Raw genomic sequence first — 21,712 nt, forward strand, 5'->3', positions numbered from 1 at the left:
TCCAAAATAAAAACCGATGCAACACTTAAGTAGTTGTATTTAGTTACAGTGATATTCTGACATGTGCTACATAAAGGCATGGAAATGCTGTGTTCGCCCTTTGATAATGGTATAGGTTTACATAGACACCAACAAAAAACTTGCAGAGTTATATAACATTGTTCTGATGATAACTGTTGGAACTAACAGGACGAAACTTTCTCAACTGAGACGAATCCATAGACGCTCGGATAGAAAACACAATTAAATCGTCACGACTGTTAAACACAGAGATTTGTGTTATAGGAAAGTATTGTACATTTTTTAGCCTATTATTTCATAATATAATGGCGAAATATGAGATTTCATATTTGATAAATTTAACTTCGTCTCACCGTTGACATTAGTTCTAACTGCTGCTACGTCGTTAACATCATGATGTCAACGATAAAGACATTTGTTACAATGCATACCTTGCATACCAATATGGCCACATATTCTGAATTCAAAATTCCATAACACTAAGGCAAAATATGAACAAAAAAGATTTACACGGAGATTCCTGAAAATAGTTCAATGAGAATAAGACCGGGTGTTTCGAAAGGGTAAGCGTCATCGAGGACAACCGTCATGTAAACCTTGGTCAATCCAAGTAAGTAATGTCACGTTCTCAAATAAAAGCAATGTATACAAGAACGGAACCAACAGGCAAACTAACGAGCATCAAATATGCTGGCTTCATGCCATACAAAGAAATACTTTTGAAATAACCGAAAAAAATGTACGTATTGGTAATTGTTCTTATCTATTTGTTTAACTTCAAGATCTTTTTCACAGCACTCTAACACGCTCTTGTCATTGTTTGAAAAAAAAAAGATAAGGAATGTTTATATTTGTCTGGTGTGGTACACACATATCTGCAGTCCATTCCCAAGCATTATTCGTATCATAAGCCACATGAAAATAAATTGAATATATCAAAAATAAAATATATCATCTCGAGAGCTAAGACATTAAAGTAAATGTGTAGTAAATCTATTAATCGCTAAAGTTTGGTTATCATCCCGGAAGAACAGAATTAAGATTATAAGGTGTTTTCCTATCAGACAAGTAAATTTGACAATTATTCGAGAGTGTATCTACGAACACTGTGTCCGATTGTCTATTAAAACCAAGGATCGGTCTTTTGGGTTCATTATTTCCCAAGTTTGTAATATTTCTTATGTGTGAAGAGCACTATCCCCGTGTAAAGATGCGTAGCAGATTTAGTTAAACACGTATATACATCAATCTTAATATATCACTTGGATGATATAGACCTGGAAGATAGAAATTATGTTTATTTACACAAATGTTAACATCAGAAAATACGCATATAGAGAATACATGGTCAGTGGTTTGCCAACTTTGCCTTTTTGTCCCTAGCCAATATATAGCGTATATTTTATGTCACTGGTCATGTATCTATATATTTTGCAAAAATGATTGAAAATCAGACCCATTGCAACTTAAACAATTTTATTGTTTAATCCGTGTTATCTTGCGTTAACATTATGCTTAATTGCTCCGCACGGAACTATAGTTCCAAACTTCATCTGATTTGATAATGATTTTTAAAATTTTAAATACAACATGAAAAAATCACTTATTTCAACTACTATTCATATCTATAAACGTAATATTTCAGTAAATTCAGAGAGTAATGTTGTCGAATTACAGCACGTGCATAAAATACAGTTGCTTTTGGTCACTGCCGAATACAGCAACAATATATTTGTCAGGGCGTAATCCGGCAATGGCGGTGCCAGTTTCGAATAAAACACGATAAGTATAAGTTTATATATATTTATAGATCTTGTCATGTGTTCATATCAGCATGTATGTATAGCAAAGTGCGGACGAGCAGACAGACCAACGTGTCTATATTACGATCTATTGTCCGTTTCAACAAAAAGAAACAGAAAAATGAAATAATCAAGGCAAAAAAGATACTTTTTCGAAGAATCTTTATTTCGAACGACGGAAAGAACAAACTTAACACATTACATAGTTAACATATAAACAACTGTTGAGGTTATTTCTTTACAGTAACACAACTAGAACAAGCCAACGACAAGTACTCCATTTCTCTTCATGTTATATATATATTCAACGATTCGTTGAAAGCTACAATTAATTCTCAGTACATATAATGTACAGTATAAATTTTTGCGAATGATTTTACTTACTTCTTAATTTTAATAACTTAACACTTTATGCTTTAAGCAATAAAATTGTTACAAATTTATTCTACGTACAGCATGAAACACATTCATCTAATTATAATTCTCGTTATAAAGTTTGCTGTTCCAATGATGCATCCGCCAGTGAGATAAATTTGTTAAACATAGAATAAATTTGCCAAAAAATAATATCTCCAAAACGGATCAATATTCAATCTTCAAATTTTATCACTGATCGCTTCATCTTAGGTTTTGGTTTCTAAATAAATTTCAACAGCTGCTTTTTTTCTTATCTTATAAGCAATCGTGTCAACAAGATTGCACTTCCGCTGCACATAAACAAAAAAATTGCACTTCGCATTAGGTCTCTGGTAGGCAGAGAAATAAAAAAAAAAAAAAAAAACAGCGACGGAAGACGGAATCAGAAAATTAAAAATATACTCCAATGACGTCGGCTGTTACAGATTGGAGACTTATATATAGGTGCACTAGATCGTTACACATTTGCCTGCAAATTGTGTCACAAATTTAGGTACATTTATGTAAATAAAATAACTGTATACAGAAATAACACGTGCTTTGAAATAACATGTATATCACTTTACATGCTTATCAAAAAAAAGTAAAATTATAAAAAGGTCAACATTTCTAGATGTTTATATGTTACTAAAGTGTGTTTCAGATGAGGATCTGCCTAAATAAGTTTTTCATCTCTAGAGTTAGATTATTGAAAGAAAGCAAGAAAGAAGACACAAAGAAAGGAAGTATATTTAAAAAAACCACTATATAACTACAAATAATTATGAATATTTTCTCTGCAAAAGGATTTTCTAAAAACTTAAAGGAAGATATAGTATAATCCAAAAATCACCCAGATCTGAATAAAAAAATAAACAAAATGATAGAGCTTCTGAAGATTAGATGTAGATCTCAGGAAATATAGAAACGATCTTTCGTTGTTGTAATATATTCTAGAACGTATTTTAGACATAAATAAACCAACTGTACGTTGTTTTGACATTTCGACAGTTACATTTGTGCTACTAAAACAGATTAAAGTCTAAAATATATTTCTATAAATTGAACAAGTAAAAATATATTGTAACAACATCGTATATAAAATAACGCCCAATGCTGAATTACATAAGCCAAATTGTAGATAAGTTTGCATTTTAGGGTTACCTCCCATGGATTTAATTCACTAACAAAAATACATTTACGACCGGTTTAAAAATCAATAATAAAATCTTGTTTCACTTTTAAAAGATTTAAAATATATATATAATATAAATTCTGAACAAAATATAAAGCTGTAAAAATACAAAGATTTACAATGAGATTTTGTAAAGTCCTGTTAACAAATTGTGAATGATAACAAACATCACAGCTCAAATATGTTGGACGGAGATAATTCACAACAAGTACAGTCATCATTGCACAAATAAAATAGAACTGAATCATGGTAAATATATATATTACCTACATACTTATATCTTTGGTAGGTGTAAAAAGTGTTTGCAGCAGTGTAAATATTGACAAAAAGGAACCAATCAATACAATAGATACTGAAAAGGTCAACACATGAATGTAGGATAGATTACCTAACCAGAAAAATAATCATATTTATTGAAATAATAGTACTGAAAAATGGAGACAATATACGATAGCGAAGTTAAAACAAAGGTTATTTACTAGTATTCATAGAAAAAAGGAGATTTGCGTTCTGGAGTTGCACAGCTTAATTTAAGTCTGCACAAGAATGTAGGGTTTCTTACCTAACCAGAATAATAGATAAAACAAAAAATAATAATAAAAATAGGAAAGAAAGACGATACATAATAATGAAATCCACACAGAGTTGATTTGAAATAATTACATCAAAAATAGATAAAACGGAAGACATGCGAAGCGTCATAGCGTTCTCGATTTGTGCTACATGTTCACTGCTCAGCATCGCTTGGCCTCTATAGAATATATACATCACAGTTTTCCCTTCGGATTGCAGGTTATATATATACTGTATATAAAGATATAGATACGACACTACGGTAAGTTTTGTTCTATACAATATGTACAATTTATAGCATCTACAAATATGTAGTATTTTATCAGTGTTTTGATTTGGTATTTGATTCCGGAAACGGGTATAAACTATTTTTAAAGCTATATTTAGAGTTAGTTTCTTTAATAACAAATAAAATTGGAACAAAGTTTAAATCATTTCTAAACCATGAACAATTTTTCATCGAAATTATCTCATTCTGCCGCTATAACTATTAACTCCTTTTTCTACGCTGCAGTGTTATCTGTGAATGTGTGACGTCATTTCATGATCAAAACCTGACGTCACGATAGGTAATTTTACCCATGCGTAGAAATTTCACAAAGGTTTATCTAACACAGCAGTTATGTGATGAGATTTAAGATAATGAAGTGCAATGATAAATAAACTACATGGCTTATAAGCATATGATCAGGTATTCAAAAAAGTGAGATTATATTGAAATGTAGTTTCTACTTTCTGGTTATTCTTTGAGATTCTTATACAATAAAAACACACTCCTGATTTATTTCCGAAAAAAAAAAACCGTTTTGTGTGTTTAAGTTTAGACTTTTCCCGCTAACAGGTACTCGACACTTTGACTATCAAAATATACTAACATAAGGGTTGATCTAGTTTAAACATAAAATACAAACAGGATGTGTTGATCGAGCTTGATTACTGATATAAAAAGAAAATATTTTACAATTTCTTCTTTTATCTGTAGCATAAATATTATGCTGATAACACTTTTAGATATGACAAAACTCCGTTTACATGTTATTTATCAAACAAAGCAAACATTCATGTGGTGTAAGGTTGAAATGTACAATTAAAGATAAATTGTTTAATTGGAGAGCTGATTCTTTTCCTACACTAAATAATGCAATTACGGACGCTTGGAGAACTCATTCATCAATTAACAATTATATAAAACCATACAAGATGTCAGTCGTATGATACACTTCGTAATACTGTAGTACAAAAAAATGCAATGTTGAGTAAACTTGTTTATCAAAATATACGAAACAAAAATACATAGAGCATTTAATTTTGTCAAAAAAGTTCTAAACAATAAACGAATTCCTGCTAGACTGGAACATTGTTTGTTTATAAATATCTGATAAAGCCGAACTTTGTATATACGTTTGTTGATTAATTGAGGAAAAAACACACAATGATAAAAATAGAAAAAATATCAATATGTAAATATGCATAAAGACAATAAACATCAATTCAAGAAAATATCAACCTTGACATAGGGACATATTGACATAAAGAAAACCGATTCCACTCAAGTAATGGGCGGTAGAACTATACTTCAAGACACACACAACATAAACATTAACACAAGCTATCAATGCTTGATCAAACAACACCTATAACACAGGACATTTTGGTTTGCAATGGAACATAAGTAACATTAGATATACAAATCATGATGGATTGTCGTAACATTTAACACTTATTTCATCCATGCTACCTTATATTCAGAATATTATGCCACACCAAGATGGAAAATGAGAAACAGAAAAAAAAATTGCATACGTAAATGTTGTAACAGAGACAATGGTGAACATAATACACTTAAACAAACTAGTTCTTATGTATTTAAAGACTACATGCTTCTATGCAACAAACACTCGACCTATCAGTACAAAATGTGCAAAAAGTGTCTAGGTCAAAGACGAAACCAAGGCGGCACAGATGGTCTGTTCCCTCGCCTTCCTGTTTAACACAAGCCGCTCTAAGGAGCATCGAACAATGTCGTTTTAATATTCACCTGAAGTAGAGTAGGTTAATGTGTTATCGACAGAACTACTGCGGCCCCTTTTTGAAAGTTCTAATATAAGAGGTAAAATTTATAATATAGATATTTACAGTCCTTCTGGTAGCATTGGCCTGGCTATTGCCAGTATTTAGTTGGTATACCAAATTTCCGATTTAAAAAGAAAAAAAATCTGTTTTTAACGAAAATATCACAAAGAGGGGTATGAATATGACTGAAATCAAAGAAACCAGAAATTGAGATATAGCATGGTGTGTATAGCACATCTAATATCTGATAATGCCGAGGTCAACGTTACAACAGAATGAGGTTAGATGGACGGCTGAGCATAGTTTCAGGACATTTAAACACAGTTGTAATTATGTCCACAAACACATCTTAACCATGAAATGATTGAATATAAATACTAAGTGACAAGCAATTGAAAAAAAAAAACTCTTTGTGTTGATTTTTTTCTTTTTAAACATTGAAACACGTGTTTGTTAAGTAGGCATACAAACGCGCTAAGTGATAGTTAAGGAGTAATATATAAACGACACGTGTACGTTATCATCTATAATACATAAATGTGGGTACAACACATGCAAAGGCGTTGAGAAAACGAGCAACAGAAAATGATTACAGACGTAAATGTTGCAACCGAGACAATGGTGAACTTAATACACTTAAACAAACTAGTCGATATATAACGTTATAACAGAATGAGGTTAGGTGGAATGAAGAGCATAGTTTCGGGACATTTAAACACAACATACTGATAGTTAAGGAGTAATTCCTAAACGACACGTGTACATTAGCATTTATAATACATAAATGTGGGGACAAACACATGCAAAGGCGTAGAGTAAACGTGAAGCAGAATGTGTACATATATCTAACATGTATATCAAGGTCGGAATACAATTAAAACAGGTGTAAATATAAACAAACACGACAGGTAATTGCAAAACATGTACACATTCATAGGTATTTACGAGATGGTGGTTTCAGACGATTTTAGAATGTATATACAGTACATGACAATGTGTATTTATAGATCTTTATAATCGTGTTAGGGGTCTGTTTCTTATGGATTCACTTTCATTGATTACTCGAGAAATTTGCTCAGGTTCGATATCATATCCCCCTATATTTTAGTCAGAGATTCTTCTGTTTGGTAAATAAAAACGAGATAACATATATCATTCATCTTTCCGATTGAGATTAATGTAGATTATTGTCGGTTTTGTTTTGCAAGGTTATATTACACGAAACGTCAATATGTGTAATCAACCATTTCTTCCTCACGTAGATCTTTAACAGACACTTAAGACATCTGATATCATCATATAAATTGTCATCCACCACACAGTGGTAGAATTGTCAATAAAACATATGAACATTGGATATTTGCAGAGGAATGCCTCTTTGTCAATACGAGTAGGATATCATCAAATGAGATAGAAATGAACCTGTTTGCTTTTATTTACAGTGAGGAAAATCTAAATTTAAAAGCAGTTACATTATTTCGCCAAAGCAATTCCCTTATGAAACAAAGGCAATTACTTATAGCAATACCTCCGATTGGATTCGCACCCAGAATCTCCAGTTTACGTCTGAAGTCCTACGCAAAATCAATCAAGCCGAATAGAAGACCTCTCTAGCCGAGTGATGTATTACGGCTACTATTTACCAGCGTTACACGAATGACTTTAAAACTATTTTTTACGCGATAAAAGTAAAGACAGATGTAGGCTACATCCCTTTTTAATCAGTACATGCTGTTCATGTTTCATTTAGAGCAACTTTCGAAAATTTATATCACGAAATAAAAGGGATATGCAAACGTCAGTATTTAACTACACTGGTAAATAATTTAACTTTGTTAACTTTATCCAAGTGACGTACATCGCTTAAAATGCGGGTATATGAATTAATCCAATAATTTATATTAAGTCTCAAGATCGGATATATTTAGTGTGATAATTTGAAAAAGTAGTATGGAAAAAGACACGTTTAAAGTATATTTATGTCCAACAAAAAGAAGTTATCCTCCTTAAGTTACACTTGTATTTTACCATGACTTATCAAAAGTAAAGCTGATTTTGTTAACATAATTTTGAAAGGCTGCTTATCACAATACAAACTATACATAACGCTAACATTACAACACTGTCTGTCATCGTGCGGCTTCCGCCATTTTCAAAGCCTGCCTCAACATCTTCTAATGACTGTACCGTGGATGTTGCTGATGTTACTGACGTTGTCGGTGTTGCAGTTGTTGAAGTTGAAGTTGATGATGTTGCAGTTGTTGAAGTTGTAGTCGATGGTGTTGCAGTTGTTGAAGTTGTAGTCGATGGTGTTGCAGTTGATGAAGTTGATGTTGTTGGTGTTGTTGGCGATGCAGTTGATGAAGTTGTAGTCGATGTTGTTTCTGTTGTTGAAGTTGAAGTTGTTTGTGTTGCAGTTGTTGAAGTTGAAGTTGATGGTGTTGCAGTTGATGAAGTTGTAGTCGTTGTTGTTGCAATTGTTGAAGTTGATGTTGATGCAGTTGATGAAGCTGATGTTGTTGGTGTTGGAGTTGATGAAGTTGAAGTTGTTGGTGTTGCAGTTGTTGAAGTCGATGGTGTTACAGTTGTTGAAGTTGATGGTGTTGCAGTTGATGAAGTTGTAGTCGTTGTTGTTGCAATTGTTGAAGTTGATGTTGATGCAGTTGATGAAGCTGATGTTGATGGTGTTGCAGTTGTTGAAGTTGATGGTGTTACAGTTGTTGAAGTTGATGGTGTTGCAATTGATGAAGTTGTAGTCGTTGTTGTTGCAATTGTTGAAGTTGATGGTGTTGCAGTTGATGAAGTTGATGTTGTTGGTGTTGCAATTGTTGAAGTTGTTGTCGTTGGTGTAGCAGTTGCTGAAGTTGTAGTCGTTAGTGTTTCAGATATTGAAGTTGTAGTTGTTGGTTCTGCAGTTGTTGAAATTGACGGTGTTGCATTTGTTGAAGTTGAAGTTGTTGGTGTTGCAGTTGTTGAAGTTGATGGTGTTGCAGTTGTTGAAGTTGACGCTGTTGGTGTTTCAGTTGCCGAAGTTGTAGTTTCTTCAGATGATGATGCAGATGTTGTAGTTGTTTGAGTTGTACTTGGTGGTACAGAATCTATCCCTGTCGATGTTGAAGACGACATTCCTAATGTCGATGTAGTGGGTGTCTCTGACGAAGACGATATTTCTAACGTCGATGTAGTGGGTGTCTCTGACGAAGACGATATTACTACCGATGTTAAATCTATCGATTCTACAGTTGGAATACTCCCTTCAAAAGTTGACTGAGCTGCCTCTGACGTTGTTGATTCTGCAGTTGGATTTGTCACTTCTGATGTCGGATGTATTGCTTCTGATGTTGAAATTGGTGCTTCTGAAGTTTCATTTGTGGCTCCCGTTGTCTGAGTTATTGGTTCTGATACTTCGGATGTTGTGAATGATGTTGAAGGAGTTGAATCTTGTATATCAGATACTGCATCAGATGTTTGAAACGTAAATACTGATGTGTGATCTGAAGAGTCTGAAGTCGGAAATTCTGATTCTGGTGTAGAAAATGAAGCTACAGTTGGCTCTGATGTGTCATACGTGTTTTGTGATGGAAATACTTCGTCATCTAAAGTTGAACTTGAACTTGATACTTTGATTGTTGATGAAACACTGAAATCCGGTGTCACGGAGGTCGATATGTCATCAGAGGTCCAGACATCTGTAGACATTTCTGCAGATATCGTTTCAACAGAATAACTATCAGATGATACAGTAGGATGTGATGAATCTGACACTGGTGGTTTAGTATTTTCATCAGTTGAACCTGTCTTGAACGTCCAGGAATCTGACGAATCCGACACTGGTGGTTTGGTATAACCATCTGTTGAACCTGTTTTGAACGCCCAGGAATCTGACGAATCGGAAACTGGTGGTTTGGTATTTTCATCAGTTGAACCTGTCTTGAACGCCCAGGAATCTGACGAATCGGAAACAGGTGATTTGGTATAACCATCTGTTGAACCTGTCTTAAAATCCCAGGTATCTGACGAATCCGACACTGGTGGTTTGGTATATTCATCTGTTGAATCTGTCTTGAACGTCCAGGAATCCGACGAATCGGAGACTGGTGGTTTGGTATTTTCATCAGTTGAACCTGTCTTGAACGCCCAGGAATCCGACGAATCTGATACTGGTGGTTTTGTATTTTCATCAGTTGAACCTGTCTTGAACGCCCAGGAATCTGACGAATCGGAAACAGGTGATTTGGTATAACCATCTGTTGAACCTGTCTTAAAATCCCAGGTATCTGACGAATCCGACACTGGTGGTTTGGTATATTCATCTGTTGAACCTGTCTTGAACGCCCAGGAATCTGACGAATCGGAAACAGGTGATTTGGTATAACCATCTGTTGAACCTGTCTTAAAATCCCAGGTATCTGACGAATCCGACACTGGTGGTTTGGTATATTCATCTGTTGAATCTGTCTTGAACGCCCAGGAATCTGACGAATCGGAGACTGGTGGTTTGGTATTTTCATCAGTTGAACCTGTCTTGAACGCCCAGGAATCCGACGAATCTGATACAGGTGGTTTTGTATTTCCATCAGTTGAACCTGTCTTGAACGCCCAGGAATCTGACGAAACGGAAACAGGTGATTTGGTATAACCATCTGTTGAACCTGTCTTGAACGCCCAGGAATCTGACGAATCCGACACTGGTGGTTTTGTATTTCCATCAGTTGAACCTCTCTTGAACGCCCAGGAATCTGACGAAACGGAAACAGGTGATTTGGTATAACCATCTGTTGAACCTGTTTTGAACGCCCAGGAATCCGACGAATCTGATACTGGTGGTTTTGTATTTTCATCAGTTGAACCTGTCTTGAACGCCCAGGAATCTGACGAATCGGAAACAGGTGATTTGGTATAACCATCTGTTGAACCTGTTTTGAACGCCCAGGAATCCGACGAATCTGATACTGGTGGTTTTGTATTTTCATCAGTTGAACCTGTCTTGAACGCCCAGGAATCTGACGAATCGGAAACAGGTGATTTGGTATAACCATCTGTTGAACCTGTCTTGAACGCCCAGGAATCTGACGAATCGGAAACTGGTGGTTTGGTATATTCATCTGTTGAACCTGTCTTGAACGCCCAGGAATCCGACGAATCTGATACTGGTAGTTTTGTATTTTCATCAGTTGAACCTGTCTTGAACGCCCAGGAATCTGACGAATCGGAAACTGGTGGTTTGGTATAACCATCTGTTGAACCTGTCTTGAACGCCCAGGAATCTGATGAATCGGAAACTGGTGGTTTGGTATATTCATCTGTTGAACCTGTCTTGAACGCCCAGGAATCTGATGAATCCGACACCGGTGGTTTGGTATTTTCATCAGTTGAACCTCTCTTGAACGCCCAGGAATCTGACGAAACGGAAACAGGTGATTTGGTAAAACCATCTGTTGAACCTGTCTTGAACGCCCAGGAATCCGACGAATCTGATACTGGTGGTTTGGTATTTTCATCAGTTGAACCTGTCTTGAACGCCCAGGAATCTGACGAATCGGAAACAGGTGATTTGGTATAACCATCTGTTGAACCTGTCTTGAACGCCCAGGAATCCGACGAATCTGATACTGGTGGTTTGGTATTTTCATCAGTTGAACCTGTCTTGAACGCCCAGGAATCTGACGAATCGGAAACAGGTGATTTCGTATAACCATCTGTTGAACCTGTCTTGAACGCCCAGGAATCTGACGAATCGGAAACAGGTGGTTTGGTATTTTCATCAGTTGAACCTGTCTTGAACGCCCAGGAATCCGACGATTCGGAAACTGGTGGTTTGGTATTTTCATCAGTTGAACCTGTCTTGAACATCCAGGAATCCGACGAATCGAAAACTGGTGGTTTGGTATTTTCATCAGTTGAACCTGTCTTGAACGCCCAGGAATCCGACGAATCGGAAACATGTGATTTGGTATAACCATCTGTTGAACCTGTCTTAAAATCCCAGGAATCCGACGAATCCGACACTGGTGGTTTGGTATAACCATCAGTTGAACCTGTCTTGAACGCCCAGGAATCTGACGAATCGGAAACATGTGATTTGGTATAACCATCTGTTGAACCTGTCTTAAAATCCCAGGAATCCGACGAATCCGACACTGGTGGTTTGGTATAACCATCTGTTGAACCTGTCTTGAACCCCCAGGAATCCGACGAATCGGAAACTGGTGGTTTGGTATAACCATCTGTTGAACCTGTCTTGAACGCCCAGGAATCCGACGAATCTGATACTGGTGGTTTGGTATTTTCATCAGTTGAACCTGTCTTGAACGCCCAGGAATCTGACGAATCGGAAACTGGTGGTTTGGTATAACCATCTGTTGAACCTGTTTTGAACGCCCAGGAATCCGACGAATCTGATACTGGTGGTTTTGTATTTTCATCAGTTGAACCTGTCTTGAACGCCCAGGAATCTGACGAATCGGAAACAGGTGATTTGGTATAACCATCTGTTGAACCTGTCTTGAACCCCCAGGAATCCGACGAATCTGTTGAAACTGTCTTAAAATCCCAGGAATCCGACGAATCTGATACTGGTGGTTTTGTATTTTCATCAGTTGAACCTGTCTTGAACGCCCAGGAATCTGACGAATCCGACACTGGTGGTTTGGTATTTTCATCAGTTGAACCTGTCTTGAACGCCCAGGAATCTGATGAATCCGACACTGGTGGTTTGGTATTACCATCTGTTGAACCTGTCTTGAACGCCCAGGAATCTGATGAATCCGACACCGGTGGTTTGGTATTTTCATCAGTTGAACCTGTCTTGAACGCCCAGGAATCTGACGAATCGGAAACAGGTGATTTGGTATAACCATCTGTTGAACCTGTCTTGAACGCCCAGGAATCCGACGAATCTGATACTGGTGGTTTGGTATTTTCATCAGTTGAACCTGTCTTGAACGCCCAGGAATCTGACGAATCGGAAACAGGTGATTTGGTATAACCATCTGTTGAACCTGTCTTGAACGCCCAGGAATCCGACGAATCTGATACTGGTGGTTTGGTATTTTCATCAGTTGAACCTGTCTTGAACGCCCAGGAATCTGACGAATCGGAAACAGGTGATTTGGTATAACCATCTGTTGAACCTGTTTTGAACGCCCAGGAATCCGACGAATCTGATACTGGTGGTTTTGTATTTTCATCAGTTGAACCTGTCTTGAACGCCCAGGAATCTGACGAATCGGAAACAGGTGATTTGGTATAACCATCTGTTGAACCTGTCTTGAACGCCCAGGAATCCGACGAATCTGATACTGGTGGTTTTGTATTTTCATCAGTTGAACCTGTCTTGAACGCCCAGGAATCTGACGAATCGGAAACAGGTGATTTGGTATAACCATCTGTTGAACCTGTTTTGAACGCCCAGGAATCTGACGAATCTGATACTGGTGGTTTGGTATTTTCATCAGTTGAACCTGTCTTGAACGCCCAGGAATCCGACGAATCTGAAACTGGTGGTTTGGTATTTTCATCAGTTGAACCTGTCTTGAACGCCCAGGAATCCGACGAATCTGATACTGGTGGTTTGGTATTACCATCTGTTGAACCTGTCTTGAACGTCCAGGAATCCGACGAATCGAAAACTGGTGGTTTGGTATTTTCATCAGTTGAACCTGTCTTGAACGCCCAGGAATCTGATGAATCGGAAACTGGTGGTTTGGTATAACCATCTGTTGAACCTATCTTAAAATCCCAGGAATCCGACGAATCTGATACTGGTGGTTTGGTATTTTCATCAGTTGAACCTGTCTTGAACGCCCAGGAATCTGACGAATCGGAAACAGGTGATTTGGTATAACCATCTGTTGAACCTGTCTTGAACGCCCAGGAATCAGACGAATCTGAAACTGGTGGTTTGGTATTTTCATCAGTTGAACCTGTCTTGAACGCCCAGGAATCTGACGAATCGGAAACAGGTGATTTGGTATAACCATCTGTTGAACCTGTTTTGAACGCCCAGGAATCCGACGAATCTGATACTGGTGGTTTTGTATTTTCATCAGTTGAACCTGTCTTGAACGCCCAGGAATCTGACGAATCGGAAACAGGTGATTTGGTATAACCATCTGTTGAACCTGTCTTGAACGCCCAGGAATCCGACGAATCTGATACTGGTGGTTTGGTATTTTCATCAGTTGAACCTGTCTTGAACGCCCAGGAATCTGACGAATCGGAAACAGGTGATTTGGTATTTTCATCAGTTGAACCTGTCTTGAACGCCCAGGAATCTGACGACTCTGACACTGGTGGAACATTGTCACTAGTTGAACTTTCTAATGTGATTGCCGATCCAGATGGCAAATCAGATGAAATGGGCGTGGCATTCGTTACAGTAGTGTTTGGTGTTTTTGTTGTTCCCCCTGGATCTTGGGTTGGCGTAGGCAGAGGCTCATCTGTAGCGTCAAGCGTCGGCAAATTGGAATCCGTACTTTGTGCTGATATACCTGATATCACGGCTCCTGTAAATGGAAAAATTAAAATTCTGAACATAGAAACGATTATGACAGCTTTTCTATACCTTTTTTCAGTATTTCATAAAACATCAAGAAAATACCAACATGGTAACATAATTACAATTCAAACTCCGTAAAACTAGGGCAAACTATGAATGAAGGAAGTACATGGAGAATAAGACCCGGTGTTCCGGGAGAGTATACGTCTTCTGCTTCATAGACTACATCCGTCATGTAAACCTTGATTAATCCAAGTATGCCATGTCAATGAGAACAAGATATAAAACAACGGAACCAACAGGCAAACTAACGAACATCAAACAAGTCCAGCTTCATATCACACAACGGAACCAACAGGCAAACTAACGAACATCAAACAAGTCCAGCTTCATATCACACAACGGAACCAACAGGCACACTAACGAACATCAAACAAGTCCAGCTTCATATCACACAACGGAACCAACAGGCAAACTAACGAACATCAAACAAGTCCAGCTTCATATCACACAACGGAACCAACAGGCAAACTAACGAACATCAAACAAGTCCAGCTTCATGTCGCACAATAAATCTGTTACCAAAATAACAAATTAAGGAACGTTTTAATTGCAAATACTACGTACTATCTTCCTAATTCTAATCGTTCTTGAAAGGTATTTATTTGGACAAGGCTTTAGAGCGAGTACAGGTCGTTCATGTTTGGGGATAAAAAATACAGGTATTCAATACCCAATCACATATATGTCATATCGACGCATACAGATAAAATCTTATATACTCTATCAAAACAGACAGGGCTTGGAATATCATATTAAAACGTACAGATAGGGCTTGACATATCATATCAAAACGTACAGATAGGACTTGACATATCATATCAAAACGTACAGATAGGGCTTGGAATATCATATCAAAACGTACAGATAGGGCTTGGAATATCATATCAAAACGTACAGATAGGGCTTGGAATATCATATCAAAACGTACAGATAGGGCTTGGAATATCATATCAAAACGTACAGATAGGGCTTGGAATATCATATCAAAACGTACAGATAGGGCTTGGAATATCATATCAAAACGTACAGATAGGGCTTGGAATATCATATCAAAACGTACAGATAGGGCTTGGAATATCATATTAAAACGTACAGATAAGGCTTGGAATATCATATCAAAACGTACAGATAGGGCTTGGAATATCATATCAAAACGTACAGATAGGGCTTGGAATATCATATCAAAACGTACAGATAGGGCTTGACATATCATATCAAAACGTACAGATAGGGCTTGACATATCATATCAAAACGTACAGATAGGGCTTGACATATCATATCAAAACGTACAGATAGGGCTTGGAATATCATATCAAAACGTACAGATAGGGCTTGACATATCATATCAAAACGTACAGATAGGGCTTGGAATATCATATCAAAACGTACAGATAGGACTTGACATATCATATCAAAACGTACAGATAGGGCTTGACATATCATATCAAAACGTACAGATAGGGCTTGGAATATCATATCAAAACGTACAGATAGGGCTTGGAATATCATATCAAAACGTACAGATAGGGCTTGGAATATCATATCAAAACGTACAGATAGGGCTTGGAATATCATATCAAAACGTACAGATAGGACTTGGAATATCATATAAAAACGTACAGATAGGGCTTGGAATATCATATCAAAACGTACAGATAGGACTTGACATATCATATCAAAACGTACAGATAGGGCTTGGAATATCATATCAAAACGTACAGATAGGGCTTGACATATCATATCAAAACGTACAGATAAGGCTTGGAATATCATATCAAAACGTACAGATAGGGCTTGGAATATCATATCAAAACGTACAGATAGGGCTTGGAATATCATATCAAAACGTACAGATAGGGCTTGACATATCATATCAAAACGTACAGATAGGGCTTGGAATATCATATCAAAACGTACAGATAGGGCTTGGAATATCATATCAAAACGTACAGATAGGACTTGACATATCATATCAAAACGTACAGATAGGGCCTGGAATATCATATCAAAACGTACAGATAGGACTTGACATATCATATCAAAACGTACAGATAGGGCTTGGAATATCATATCAAAACGTACAGATAGGACTTGACATATCATATCAAAACGTACAGATAGGGCTTGGAATATCATATCAAAACGTACAGATAGGGCTTGACATATCATATCAAAACGTACAGATAGGGAAAATTTTGAATGTTACAACAAAATTTGGTCTCTCTCCAAAAATAATTTCATAATGTTGTTATGAAGCCTGGAATGACATTATGTTCATTACATGCTTTGCTATTTATGATTTCACAAAATTAAAGTGTGATTACACATGTCAAACGATGGAGATTGACCACTAGTTGTATAATTTCTGCTATGAAATCGATATCATTGTATAAATTCACCAGACGTATTGGGAAGACAATAGTACAGAGATTTGTGCCAGTTTGCTTTCATTGTGGTTTCATTGCTGAACTGTAGCTATAAACATAATATGATACTGATAGTGAAAACATTACTTCATAAATATCTATTAAAACCAGGCAACATCGTCACGTGATGACACCATGACAGATGAAATAGACCAAGCAGATACCAACATTTGAACATAAGTATAACCCAAACTCGAATTCAGTAAAGTTATGGCAAACTTTGTACAAAAGAATGATTAACATGACAATGATTCCAGTAGAAATGAAAATAAGACAAACTATTGTGGAACAGTACTTCTTTTTTCCTTTTCTGGCGATACCCGTCACGTGTATCGGACGAGCAATAGATCTACATTATACTGCATTAACGCTAAGAACTAATTTGTTCGAACAAATATAAATGACGTCATAACTGTCCATTATTAGTTGTACTTTGTAAAATTACAACTGATTCTCTATTGGTAATTAGCAATAGGTAAGCATTGAGTGCTGATTCCCGTGGTGGTACATTTTGGTACCGAGATTAAATTCCGCCAATAGGAATTTCTTAATGACAAGTCTGGTAGTTTTCAATGACATTGGTGTTAAGTTAGTACTTATGGTTGTAAGGATTGTGTCCAGTCTATTATATCATTGTGGTGTTGTAATGCTTTTAAAGACTGTCTCGGTATACAATGGCTGGTAGGTCAATACGTCCTTGATGAATGCATCTAACAACATTTGCGATTACAATGTCTACAGATTGTAGTTAATTTGACATCGTTAACACTTACAACATTCCATTAATGACAATACTATCTAACAGCTGCTTGGGGACAAACACGATACTTTTGTGGAATTAGTAACATTAGCAAAATATTATCGGACAAGTTCGGCAAGGATATATTGTTACATTTCAACTGAGCTCCACGTGCACCTCACTGCGGCAAAGAATTGAAACACAAGGGGCGATAACCCAGTTATCAGAAAGACCTCTATTCATTTGTTTTGTCACTAGCGTAGATCTCATTGAACTAAATGAACAAATATTCTGTTACAACGTTTATAAGTTACATTTTGGTATGTACTTTGAATGAAATATATGATTACTGAACATTGTTACCAAATTGAAACGAAAAGATCGTGTCAGGGTATTATTTCTTCTGTTCAAGAATCTAGGGGAAATAACATCAATTACGTGGTGGGTTTTCATTGTTTTTTGTTTTGAGGACAATACGGGGTGTTGTTTATATCTTTAACTGATTCCAACGATAATACCGATACCATGTCTTTGTATGGTCGTGACTATATATGTAAACATCTGTACATTGATTTATCCGTGCACAAAGACCCTGCACTTGTCGGCTACTTTAATGATAAGTCAAGGCCTGAAAGAGATATGTTAATTTTATCTCCAGTGCAGAAGAGTTCATAGTTTAATGACTTTGAGTAAGCTCTATTTTATAGAGGTATTTAAAGCTATTATTACGGCGAATAATAACATATCAAAGTATGTAATCATATGATGCGGTATGCTATTTCACATGGTAATAAAATGTGAATGGATGTTCTATGATTTATGAACATCCTTTTTATTTTACATTTAAAGGCATTTGTCTCTGTTGTCATCGACAAAAAGTCAAATTATTTCTCAAAGGAATGGCGCCAGTTTTGGCCAGGATCTCAAGGATCATGTGGGGTGATAATTCCGCCAAGGAAAGATTAGGTTGTCTTGGTTACGATAGACGTTGTGTCTGATTGAGTTAAATAATGAAGACTTTTAGTGCAAATAAACACCTAGTTGTATCTAGCGGAGCACACAAATAAACTGTTATATAACTTTACTTTTTATATAAAGTTTTTGAAATCTTGAATTACAATTGATATATTGCTGTATAATACTACCTGACGGGCGACATTCTATTTGTCTGTCACCTAAATTATATTCATATCGACTGTATACTGCCATTTGGTAACAGCTCAATGCTGAAACATCATCCCGCTTTGAGCCCGAGCTTGTCTTTAGAACAACACAATTTCTGATGGAATGACTAAAGCAGGATATTCAGCTGACATTTGAAAAAAATGTTAAACTTACTACTGAAAAATCGAAATATCTGATAAACGTTTACTTATCAGATATGATATAAATCCCCTCTAACGCTATGTGATTTATATGAGTGTAGATTATCATGTACTGTGGGAGTGGGGTGGGGTGGGGGTGGGTGGGGGTATGGGGTTACGGTTGGACTTAGTGTGGTATAAGGATTACGTATAAACGCTCCTTTATGTTGCATTTTCCCCCGCATTTATGTATACATATGTAGGATATTGCATGAATTTTGATTTAATGAGATGCATGAGACAAATTTAAGGATATTTCATCAAAGCGAACGCCTGGCTGGCAAACTTGGAAACAGAACACGACGAGTTTAATAATTACCAACAGGATGGGAGCAAACATATCATATAATGTCAAATGGTTATACAATTTGTTAATGTTGCAGGAAACGATAGCTTTCTTGTCTGATGTGGTGTTATCTTCCCTCTTTGTGTACGGTCTTTGTTATGTGGTTATTCGGCACGCTGTTAGTGTGTAAAATCATTCCTTCATCGACGGAATACGGTAAAGATATTGTAATAAATTCTTGTATTTTATGAATTTCAGGCGGTTTTTTTTTCAAATCAAATTACCTAAATGGGAAAGTTAAAATAAAATTTTATAGCTAATTTGATATGTATGTAAGTTATGATATAGTTTGCACTGAAATGCATTTTGATATGAATACGTTCGCTACAGACCAGTTCACTTATAGACTATGTTTAGATTATCTAGTTGTCGTTTATTTTCGCGGGGTGGTCATTTCGCTATTATCGCCGTACATTAAAACGATCACGAAAATTGAACCCGTGAAATAATGCGAAATCTGTGTATTAAATTTTACATCCACATCGCAAAATTTTAATTCTTTAAAATATGCATAGCTCATTTTTATAAAGTACCAAAAATATATATTAATTGCAGGTTTAATGAGGATATTTCAACATTACAGAGTCTAAGTATTTGCTCAACTTAATTTTACTCATTAAATGTGAAATATTAAACTACTCAATCTGTACAATTCGCGACCTTCTCTTCAATAGTAAAGTTGTGATCACTCTGGGGGCACGGTATTGACATGGATTGAGTTTAATCTAGTTATAATAAAATCAGACATCCATTTGTGGTCAAATTAGGTTAAGTAAAGAAAAAAAAAATGCTACCCTTGACATTTACATTGGGGAAGGTATAATAGAGTATTTGTTAGTTATCTAAATAAAGCAACAGGCTGGTTAACTCGACACGATAATTCAGAAAGTAGGACACAAGTTGTTGATTCCGATGTCAGGGTAGGGTAAATAGACATGAATCGTCAACAACTACAAGGTAAATTGATATATCATATAACATGAAAGCTATTCATTCATCAGTAAACGCTGCACGACAATATTTTAAACAATATCTAGTCGGCATAGCTTTAGGAGGCAATCCATTGACACTACTTCAGTATTAAAGGCACATATGCTTCAAAACGGGATAATTTCGTCTCAGATTATTTTCGCTATTGTTCCAAAAAGTGATGTACGAATTCGCCAAATATTTATTTCGCCCTCTAAGGATTACAGATACGTTCTCAATGTTCATGAGCTAATAGGGTAAAAATAAAACAGGGGCGAACAATTTTCAAACCATTCTAGCATACTATGATATGATATCAATTACCCGAAGCATATTCCTGCTTTACCGATGTAAATATGTTATATCATGCGAAACCAGATTTTCCAGCTTATATTTATCAGTCTTGTTAGCCCGAACTGAAGAGCGCGATGGTTTTACTGTGAGGGGAAAACAGCATACCCGGAGAAAAACCCATGAAGTCGCGTAGGATACACCATGCCTTCTAACGTTCTTTCCGGTAATCGAACCCCGGACGCCTATGTGATAGACGAACGCGCCATCTCTGCGCCACCCATTCATAATATACATGTAACTATTGACATTGTTTCCACAGTGGTTTGTATGGTTACAATTTCACGGTTTCTTTTCGAATTTTAGTTGATTTAAATTGCATGTATTTGAACTGACGTTTAGATTTGAAAAATACGGGTTTTTTTTCTTGCAAATGCGATCTTAATTTCTCCTTGTTTATTTTTAGAAAAAAAATCTCTCGGTATCAAATGCATGCAAATGCCAACGGACTTGAAGTTGGCAATTACTTGATCATTAAATAATTATTAATCATTAAAAACGCCACGTTTTAGTATCAGCGGAAAAAAAAACTAATTTTGTGAAGTAAACACATTATTGTAACGTAAATCAATAAAAAAAAACCTAAGTTAAAATTACATAGGACCGGAACATTTCACAGACAACTGGTCCTACACAATTCTCTTTACAGCAGCACTGATTGTAAGTGACGCCATTTTTTACAACGATTTAACTAATGACACTTGTTGCTGACCTCTTGACCTGTTATGTATTGGCGGCTAGTGGAGCGATGCTTTCAAACTCTTCAACATTTGTTTCGTCGGATTAAGTCGGGAAAGTTTTAACTTGAAACAAAAAAAGATTAAGTCATTCAGATGAAGTATTTTCAGTCCAGTAATACAAACCGATGATAGCTGTGCCGATGTTTATCCACC

At 36.2% G+C, this 21,712-nt stretch overlaps 1 protein-coding gene across 1 annotated transcript in view; it reads right to left on the minus strand.

Annotated features, from left to right (window-relative positions):
* Positions 1-8,118: 8,118 nt before the first annotated feature.
* The window catches only part of LOC132553565 (dentin sialophosphoprotein-like), a 37,705-nt gene continuing 24,111 nt past the window's right edge, over positions 8,119-21,712 (minus strand). The window contains exon 2 of the mRNA XM_060217820.1: positions 8,119-14,567. Within this exon, the coding sequence (XP_060073803.1) occupies positions 8,119-14,567 (6,449 nt within the window). The remainder of the gene's footprint in view (positions 14,568-21,712) is intronic.

The sequence above is a fragment of the Ylistrum balloti genome, unplaced genomic scaffold, assembly GCF_031769215.1.
Source record: "Ylistrum balloti isolate Yb309-2 unplaced genomic scaffold, AGI_CSIRO_Ybal_v1 Utg370336, whole genome shotgun sequence".
Taxonomy (NCBI): Eukaryota; Metazoa; Mollusca; class Bivalvia; order Pectinida; family Pectinidae; genus Ylistrum; species Ylistrum balloti.